The sequence below is a fragment of the Scatophagus argus genome, chromosome 21 (genome assembly GCF_020382885.2).
Source record: "Scatophagus argus isolate fScaArg1 chromosome 21, fScaArg1.pri, whole genome shotgun sequence".
NCBI lineage: Eukaryota > Metazoa > Chordata > Actinopteri > Scatophagidae > Scatophagus > Scatophagus argus.
The window spans coordinates 1721261-1731457 of NC_058513.1; the positions used below are offsets into that span (position 1 = coordinate 1721261).

Consider the following 10197-nt stretch of genomic DNA (forward strand, 5'->3'; position numbering starts at 1 on the left):
ATTTGACTCTGAAAACTCTAAAGCTGTTCATCATATATGGTATGTTGTACCCTGAACAGATGGTTTGTATTACTGTTAAACTCGAATTTCCTCTCCCTCCATGCAGCCATGGCCAATAACTGGAGGACAGAACCTGGCCTCAGATCCTCCGCAGAGAGACCTGCTTCTTACGGGGTCAGTTCATCTGAACTTTGGAAATCTCTATTGGAACAGCCATTTGTCAGATTTAACAATATCCTGTTTGTGCGCACAGGCATGAGGATGGGACGGTGCGTTTCTGGGATGCATCGGGAGTCTGTCTGTATCCCATGTACAAGTTAAGCACAGCTGGAGTCTTCCACACAGATGCTGACCCCAATGACAACATGAACCAAGGCACTGAAGGAGAGTGGCCACCATTCAGGAAGGTGTGCAAGTGATGCAGTCTGCACCAAAGTGCCTTTTGTGTGAACTTGTATAATCCTATTAATAACCCAAACCACATAAAAAGCTAAGGTGGTTTGACAAAAGATGTAATCTCAAGGTCATCTTACAAACATTTTCTGGAGCTTTCAACTACAACTGAGCTTGAAAAAACACTAGAGTCGCTTCACACATACCAAGTGTATATTTTAAAGAGCCTGTTCACCAATGTTAGACATAAAGATCAGTTTGCTATTCACAGTAGTACTGCTCAGTCTGTGGAGACAGTTGTACAGTGTCTTCTGAGGATCTGGAGGCTTTGTCAGAGAACATAACCCCGATGATTTTCCTCGCTAATCACTGGTGTGCCTGTTGTCCAGGTTGGTTGTTTCGACCCATACAGTGATGACCCGAGGCTCGGCATTCAGAAGATCCACCTTTGTAAATACAGCGGTTATCTGACTGTGGCTGGCACTGCCGGACAGGTGAGCCCACCGAACATTTCTCAACACTGACAGTAATTTGTAACATGGATGACGTACTAAAGCTTTGTCGAACTGTGTAACAATACCACATCAGTGTTACTCTACATGAAGTCATGTTCAGAGCTGTTAAGGGCTGTTATTCCACGTTGTGTTGTGAACTTGTAAATCCATCCCTCAAGACAACATGTTCTGTGAAATGGACAGTTTGGGTTATGTATATATGGAAGCAGAAGACAAAGTTATGTTTCCCCTTGTTTAAATTGAATATAAAAATAACAATAAAATAGAATAATTATAAAATAACAAATGAAATGATGATTTAACTTGAAATATGACAAAGTTCCACAAATATCTCTTAAAAATAGTCTTTTCCACCAATGAAATGACACTTTGAGGGATATGTACGCACTAGGGCTGCAACTAACAATTATTTGATGACACGTAGTTTTGCATTTAATTGATAAGTTATTTAGTTTGTAAAATGTAATGTAAAATTATGTCCTCAAATTGCTTCTTTTGTCCAACCAACAGTCCAGAACCCAAGCCCAAAGAAACAAATCCTTTCATTTAAGAAGCTTGAATGAGTAAATGTTTTTGAAAAATGACTTAAATGAGTATCAAGTTATCAGAATAGTAACATAAAGAATAGAATAGTAGAATAGCAACCAATTTTTCTTTTGACTAATTGTTGCAGCTCCAGTATACTCTTGAGCAAAAAAAAAAACAAACAAACAAAAAAACAAACATTTGAAGTATGAAGAGGAAACTTACATGTTTCCTCAGTTCTCTGGAATGTGTGCTTGTCTTTCAAGCGTGAGAAGTCCGTCTGGCACACACTCAACTTTGGAATGTTTAATTGTCGACGTGACTCCCACTGACTCGTCTGAAATGGCACTCACTGAAAAGAAAACACGGTTGCCACATACATGGGCGGAGCTAACAGATTGAGGATGTGGGGGCCACAGTGCCACTGAACTTTTCTCCTTTTCTTCAATGATCTTGAATCTTTATCAGTTTCCACAGAGGTTTGTTCTGCTTTGAATTTGCCAGTATTCCACTCATGTCCGTCTTTCCAGATCCTGGTGCTGGAGCTGAACGATGAGGCAGCAGAGCAGACAGTGGAGGCTAAAGTTGTGGATTTGCTGCAGGGTCAAGAGGGCTTCCGCTGGAAAGTAATGAGCAAATACATTACTCATAACTTAACTCATACGTAATGCTTTACTCATCACTCCCTGAAGTCTGTAGTATCTTACAGTGTGTGTTACAGTGTATATTACCTTCCTGCTGCTTCTCTCGAGTCATCATTTTGTAACATAACCCAACAACAGAGAACTGTGCCAGCAGCGGCGCAGGGTTAAAGTGATGCGCTCAGTACACCGTTGGTTTTCTTGTTGATCAGGGTCACGCTCGGCTGGACGTGAGAGAGGATCCGGTGCTGTTTCCTCCAGGCTTCCAGCCCTTTTCTCTGGTGCAGTGCCAGCCTCCTGCTGTGGTCACAGCCCTCACCCTGCACTCAGAGTGGAAGCTGGTAGCTTTTGGCACCAGCCATGGCTTTGGCCTATACGACTACCAACAGAAGAACACCGTCCTCATCAAGTAAGCAAATGCCAAGAAAGAGTACAAATACAGCTTTAATTTGGTTCTCACATTCTAGGGATTATCTATATCTTGTATCTAGAAGTTGCATGCTAGTTTTCTAAGCAGGTTTGTGGATCCAGTGTTTGCTCGAAGTCACAGTTCCCCCGAGACTGTCGTACCAAAGCGCATATAAACACATCTTTTCAAAGAACTTGAGAAAACGAACCAGGTTAAAACGCAGTGCATATCAGTCGAGACAAACCTTGCTTAAGCATTATATTGTGACTCGGTGACACACATCCATATCTACTTTCTTTGTTTAGGCTGATTGTTATACACTGAACCCTTTCTCAGCCTTAGGACTTTTTGAATGAAGCACAGATATCACCATACCTGCTCCAGTATGGTGTTAACTATGATTATTGTGAGTAAATAAATCATGATGTTATTCTACAATGAGTTACTTTGTACCTGCTATCTAGAGTTTTAAAAAAAATAAGCCAAAAATGACTATAGACCTTGGGAGTGACAAGTGAGGTTTTAAAAAGAGAAGAAGTAATGTGTGCAGGATAATACAGCATCTACATACATACAAGATGGGGGGAACAAAGAGTTTGATTCACTCGCTGATTGAGTTTTGATACAGGGTTTTACTGTTCCTTCTGCACCACTTAAGTCGTGGTGTTTTCGGATGCATGCGGTCAGAAGAGAAGCACATGAAGCTTGAAAGGGAATCGGTTCAAACAAGTTGGTTTTTCAACCTTTATAGGCTCAAAACAAACATGCAACAAAACTTAAAGCAATTATTTCCAACTTGCAGGATTTCAGGAGTAGTTATTTAATTGTTCTGACAAAGGGATTTCACTTGGGGCCATCTCTCTCAAAGTGCTGGCTTCACGGCTCAGTGAAGTTCACTTTAGTTTACAGGAATTACATGAAGCGGTTCGTTTATGGACTCACTTGTGTTGCCAAGATGATCAAACAAATAAATATTCATCAAAAATAAGACTGAAAGAAAAAATAAAAACGGGGACGCACCCTTGGGCGAGAAACAACAACAAACAAAAACCTGCTCACCAAGGAGGTTCACATCAGAACTGCAAACAAGAAGCCAGGCAACGCAAACAAGAAAGCTGACACTTTAACTCTGATGAGTGAAAAAGAAGCTGTACATGATTACACAGATAATTTGTTAGCCAATTCTAAGTTTTACTTTTAAGATGACTTTTTTTTGTTTGTTTCAGTTCAGTTGTTTTCATCTTCAAATTGTTATTTTTGTTTGATTATATTGACAAATACATAATTCCATAACGCTTGTTAACACTGTTTTTTTCCCCAAATGTAGGTGCACCCTGAACCCCAGTGACCAGCTGGCCATGGAGGGTCCTCTGTCCAGGGTGAAGAGCATAAAGAAGTCCCTCCGACAGTCCTTCAGGAGAATCAGACGCAGCCGAGTTTCGCTAAGGAAACATCACGTCAACAACGCTGCCAAGGTACATCTCCAGCTCTCTCACAGTGAATCAGAGCACCACGGGGACAAAAGAGGGGAGTAACCTCGGCTTCCTCTCAAATCTTACTGTTCCTCATCGCACGTCTCTTTGTGAAGCTCCAGGAGGCGAACGCTCGTCTGGAGGCCGAACTCGCAGAGATGGAGCTGGCCCCTGTCCAGAGGAAGATCGAGGCTCGCTCCTCGGATGACTCCTTCACTGGTCTTGTACGGACGCTCTATTTTGCAGACACCTTCCTCTCTGACAGTGAGTCACGCCTTCAAACACTAAAGGTAGCCCATAAAAACATTAGCCATAGCCCTGGCTTTTTACACGTCTTTTTGTTTATTTTTTGCAGGTTCACATAGCACACCCTCCCTATGGGCAGGGACCAATGGGGGCTGCGTGTTTGCATACATGCTCCGCCTTCCTCCTGTAGAGCAACGAGCAGACGAACCAGTCACAGCCCAGCAGGGTGAGAAGCAGTTTTTGACTGGGGGGGGCGGGCGGGCTGTTTTCACTTTCCTCTTTGCTGTAACGTTGTTTCTTCTCCTCTGTTATTCCAGCTAAGGAGATCCAGCTGATGCACCGGGCTCCTGTTGTTGGCATAGTGGTGCTGGATGGCCACGGAGCCCCCCTCCCTGAGCCTCTGGAGGTGGCCCACGACCTGGCTCGCTCACCGGACATGCAGGGCTCACACCACCTCCTGGTCATATCTGAGGAACAGTTCAAGGTAAGAGACACACACACACACAAACCCCCATATAATGTTATAATCAAGACGTTGAATATTCGCACAAAATATCACTTGCTTGCAGCTTACATTGGACCATGATAATTTGTGGCAGAGTTTGCATTTTAACATGGGAACTGCTGAGTCATCAAAACACACATTGTTGCTTTGATGTACACGCTCATTTAACGGGTTAATGGTTGTTTGTCTAGGTTTCTTTTACCAGCTAACTCCTGTAACAGGACAAGAAGATAAATTATTTATTTCATACCTGTGGAGCCTTTAAATGAAGATATTTTGAAAGACCTATTTAAGACGGAAGATGATAATTTAAAACTAAGATGTTTAAACAGTTAATTTGTTAAAATGTTTATTTTTTCCTACCAGTAATGTAATATAATGATTTTTAAGCCATACACACTGATAGCTCTCGAGGTGACCGTGTTGCTGTGTGTCCAGGTCTTCACCCTGCCGAAGGTGAGCGCTAAGATGAAGCTGAAGCTGACGGCCATCGACGGCTCCAGAGTGCGGAGGGTAGGCGTGGCCTGGTTCGGCAGCAGTCGATCAGAAGACTACGGCGAGAGCGGCCTAGTGGTTCTGACCAATCAGGGAGACCTCCACGTGGTGTCGCTGCCGACAGTCAAGATGCAGGTTCAGTACCCCTGCATCCGCCGAGAGGATGTTAGCGGCATTGCTTCCTGTGTCTTCACAAAGCACGGACAGGGTGAGGACATGCCAACGCTCATTTGTACTAAACTTCTTAGGACCCTCAATGATAAAATCTATTTCTTAAACTACAGCCTTGACCATCACAACTACACACATAACCCTGAAATTTACTCTAACCTAAATTTAATTCTAACCTGCACTGTTGTCTTCCTTCAGGCTTCTACCTGATCTCTCCATCTGAGTTTGAACGCTTCTCTCTGTCCACCCGCTGCCTGGTGGAGCCTCGCTGTCTGGTGGAGGTTCCCCTCCGTTCAGGCTCCTCCAACCAACACAGGTCGCAGCCTGATGGAGCTTCTTCTGCTCATAGGTATATACAATTTTCTCTATTTCACTCGAGAAACTCCGTTTCTTTTTAGTGCTCATTTGTCCTCTCTGTTCTTCTAGAAATGCCAGACAAGACAGTGAGGATGCAGGTAAAATGTTTCAGACCTCTAAGTTTAAAAAAACAAAACCTCATAAAACTTAAACATGCATGTGCCAGTGGCTGTGAGAACACTACATGTCCAGATGTAGTGGTGTTTGATGTCTGTGCTTGTGCTGTCTGTTTTACACACACACGCACAAACACACACACCTTGTTTGTGGCTAACTGTACTGACCTGTCCTCTGCCTGCTGCCTGTGTGTTCCAGAAAGTGCAGCTAGACGCGTTATGGAGCATGCTTTGCTGAATGACGAGAGTGAGTACTCTGAGAGAAAGAGACAGAGAGGGGAATGTATTGAGTCTATCAAGTAGAAGATCATTCACGATGCCGCTCTGTTACCATGTTTGAACCCTCCAAGCGTGGCTTCGGCTGCATTAGCACCATGTGCCGCCTCTCCGGTTATGTCGGCTTTCTGCTCCCATTGTCATCAGACACGCCTGCAGCAGCAGCTTGGGAACCCCGCAGCGTTTACCAAACTTCATTCCATCGCATGATTTGTGTAACTTCCCTGATCCCAGCTGTATCCTAATGTGACTGAACTGCTGCTACTGGTCTCTTCTGTAGTGTCATGTGTTGTTTAGAGAGCAGTAACAATCATGTTTTGTTTCCTTTCAGAAGTACTTCAGGAGATCCAGAAGTCACTAGAAGGAGACCAGACGTAAGTATCAGCCACTGCTAATTCAGTGAGAGGGGTTGTCCTTTTCTAAAAGCAGATTATGTCAGCTTTATTGACAGTATATATATTTTTACATACACACACTGAATTTGTCTTCTGCATTTGACCCATCCTTAGTTGAACACACACATTAAGTGCCTTGCCCTTAAGTGCCCTCCACCACACCCAAATTTTTCCTGCCCGTCCGGAGGGGGAATCGAACCAGTGACCGTCCGATCACAAGCTGCTTCTCCAACCTCTAGGCCATGACTGCCCCCGATTTATATCACCACATCATAAAAGATATCCCAACAGGGCTGAGAGCATAGCAAAAAGATTTAATACTAGTGTTGAATATCTGACAAAAAGAATTCATAACTCCGGGTTCACTTACAAGCTGGTAATCCCCCAGAAAAGGGAGCTCTCAGGTGCATCATGCCTCAGTTGTCATCACATGGCAGCAGTTTTAAATTCTTTATATCTTAAGTGCAGTACATTTTACATATTTATTCCTTAACTTTCCAGGCTCAATATTTTTTCTTGTATGGGGTCGGGATCATAACCCCTGTTTCTGTTCAAAGACAGAGAAACAAAGATAGATAGATAGATAAGAGGATGGAGAAGAATCACCAACTCTCATTAACGCTGCTCGCATTAACCTCACGTTTAACAGCAGCAGGGCGCTGTTTTCAACAGGCTAATGTGTTCACAACTTCACATTCAGTCGCATAAAGTGTGAAAATGTTGGCTTTTTTTTTTTTTTAGCTTGTTCTGCTGCCTTCATTTGGCCAAAAATCATTTAATGTATTTTTGAAATATACATATCCTAGTAATATTGTCTAGTAAACAAATTATTTGCTCATAAAACACTGCATTTAAATCTGTGAAGTATAATTTGAACATGAATGGTGATAGTCAGCTTCACAGCACTACAGCGACTAAATGAACATTTATTTTCTTTAAACTACAGGCTTTGGCTGACACATTTGTTTGTTTTTAGACACCCGTTTGACTTGGATTTTGATGTGAAATCGGTGTAAAGTTGGAAACAGTCCAACCTCTTAAAGCTTTAATTCGTCACGTTGATGGAAGCTGTTTTGTCCGTTTGCCGCAGGTCATTCTTGGAGAATAATGTGAAGAGTGCTGTAGCTTGAGAGACATCTCTGGACAGTTGAGGTGAGGTAAGCTGTATGCTAACATTAGTTGTGAGCCGGGCGAGATTTTTTTTTTTTTTTTTTTTTAATTCTCAACGCCCTCTCGACCCATCACGGCGGCCAGTCTGCACCTGACCTCCAAAAATATGCTCTCATCAGCCTCTAGAATCCGACCAGCAGTCTATCATCCATATGCAGTATGTTAGCTGTTTTCAGGACTGAGCGCTGAGCTACTCCCCACGGTGCTGATCTTGTTACTGAGAGCAGCGGAACCCTCTTTCTCTTTTACTCTTTCAACTTGTTCCATTGTTCCTTATTTTTCAGTAGAGGCAAAACAAGCCACCCTTCATTAAAGACATGAACTCTTGTCTTTCTTTTTTCACCCCTCTTTCTCTTATCACACCACAGCGATGTGCTACAGAGGAAAGAGAAGTTAGAAGGTGAACTATTGAGCTTAATGTTTCCTTAAGTTATTCTGTGAGTTATCAATAACTTACTCTGAACTCAACCCACCTGCCTGAACCAAAGATATTTTCTTGTGAGCTGCACATCGCAGGCACATTTTTACTTTTGGTACTAAGAAGTGAAACGTCATTGACCGTTTTGTCATCACTGATGTCTGACTGTTCACAGTGTTTTTCTGCTGTGTGTCCCCAGAATGAACTGGCATGTTGATGTGTGTGAAGCATACTGCAGTCCTGTAGCAGCACTCACCTCCTGCTCAGCCGACACAACCACTACTGACCCCCGACCCCTCGCCTCAGTGACGGACCTCCCTACTCTCAGTTCACAATGGCCCCTCATAGAGACACCAAAAGCCTCTTGGCAGTAGTGCTGCCAGAGCACCCTGTGGCTGTTTGAAGGCTCACTAACGGTGCAGACAGAAGGTGAAGGAAGAGACACCACTGTGCCTAAAGACCACAAGCTGTACACAGATCATCTGAACATGGTCACAACCATTTTACCCAAAGCTACATGAAGCACATTGCCGACATGTGACCAATGCCATAATTCATTACACCAAGATCAATGCCAGCATCACACCAGCATCTCAAATCTGCCATAGATGCCGCTTGTTGAAGCTGTTTTGACTCACGTAGCATCCACACCCGCTTCATCTTGAAAGCCTTTATCACCACAAGCCTTTTCATGTGGAACGGTCGGTCCAGTCAACAGTCTCTGCCGTGCAGTCTCACTGGCAGTTCATCTCCCCACATGGACATACAGCTTGGAGAAATGTGGGGGATGATTTGAATGATGTTGATGGAAATATTTTGTATCTCAAATTTTGTGATTTGTGCCTGATTATTTTATTTGAAGAAACCTCAGATTTATACTGTGAAAGCCCATTTCTGCTAGGAAAAAGGAAAAAATTGATGAAAAGTTAGGAATGGAAAAAAAAAATGTATTGTGGTCAAAATTTATTTGATAATTTTTATTTTTATTCTTTTTTTTAAAGGGGGTTAAAAAGGTGCAATTATGAAATATTAAGACTAAATTTGGACTCTGATAATACTAAGTATAATACTGATACTTTGTATTACTTTATTTAGTATAATAATATCTCCTTATGTTTTTTAATATTGCAATGTTTGATCTAAAAAATCTAAAATTTTGACTTCAGACATTGCAATTTCATTATCTTGACAAGTCAAAACTTTGACTTGGCATCAAGATTTTTATTTTTGTCATTCCTTACTTTTTTCCTTACCTTTTCATTTTTTTGCATAAATGAGCTTCCATACTTTTCAGATGAACTGTTAAGGCAAAACATTATCAGTGATGCCCCAGAAAAAAGAAAAAAGTTGTTTTGTATATGTCGAACCACACTCATGTTAACATGTTTTATTTTATTATTTTTTTTCAGTCAACATTTGTTAAATTAGTAATAGCATTACAAAGTGTATACTGCTAACACAACCCTGCCCCCTCCCGTCCACTCTGTAACTTTGTAACCGGCCATAGGTACTTCTCCACTACTGCGGAGATCACAATGCTGTACTTTTTTTGGGGAACAGCTTTCTATGGGGTTTGGTTTTTAATTATTTTTATGTAAACCTTTTTTTTTTTTTTAATGCCAGCAATGGATAATGTAATTTAGGAATGTAATTGTAAGCTATTGTAGTGAAATGTTTTTAATATATATATACAGTATGTATGTGACTGTACCTGTGGGCCTGTTGTAACGGGGTTGGCTGCTATTTAGATCGTACAAGGAAATATTTTGGTACTGTCTCTCAGAATGCTGGGTAATTTAGTGTCAGCCTAGAATATATTTTTGTAGTGAACTGATTAAGAACCCTAATTTTTTTTTTTTTGATTTGTAACTTCACACTACAGTTTTCATGTGGATAATTATTACATGTTTTTTTTTTCCCAAGAATGGAAGTGTCTGTTTTTATTTCCTTGGTACACTGACATCTCATATTTTCCACATCATTCATTTCTGCTGTACTGCAAAGAAATCTTTGTGGATTTATGAATTTTTTCAGTCTGTATGCTTCACTGAAACCTGAAAAAACTGCATTATAATTAGACTTCCAACCCATCA

The 10197-nt window shown here is 41.7% G+C and overlaps 1 protein-coding gene across 5 annotated transcripts in view; it reads left to right on the forward strand.

The window, feature by feature from the left end:
* The window catches only part of llgl2 (LLGL scribble cell polarity complex component 2), a 29220-nt gene extending 19023 nt beyond the window's left edge, over nt 1–10197 (forward strand). For 2 of the 5 annotated variants that reach the window (XM_046377958.1, XM_046377957.1), the window contains exons 12-27: nt 107–174; nt 254–407; nt 783–887; nt 1964–2059; nt 2287–2483; nt 3811–3958; nt 4072–4219; nt 4311–4427; nt 4519–4685; nt 5145–5409; nt 5571–5721; nt 5799–5827; nt 6045–6092; nt 6453–6495; nt 7607–7673; nt 8304–10197. In XM_046377958.1, coding sequence (XP_046233914.1) covers nt 107–174; nt 254–407; nt 783–887; nt 1964–2059; nt 2287–2483; nt 3811–3958; nt 4072–4219; nt 4311–4427; nt 4519–4685; nt 5145–5409; nt 5571–5721; nt 5799–5827; nt 6045–6092; nt 6453–6495; nt 7607–7646 — 1776 coding nt within the window. In that variant the 3' untranslated portion in view covers nt 7647–7673; nt 8304–10197. The remainder of the gene's footprint in view (nt 1–106; nt 175–253; nt 408–782; nt 888–1963; nt 2060–2286; nt 2484–3810; nt 3959–4071; nt 4220–4310; nt 4428–4518; nt 4686–5144; nt 5410–5570; nt 5722–5798; nt 5828–6044; nt 6093–6452; nt 6496–7606; nt 7674–8303) is intronic. The other 3 variants (XM_046377959.1, XM_046377960.1, XM_046377961.1) reach the window with 3 other exon arrangements.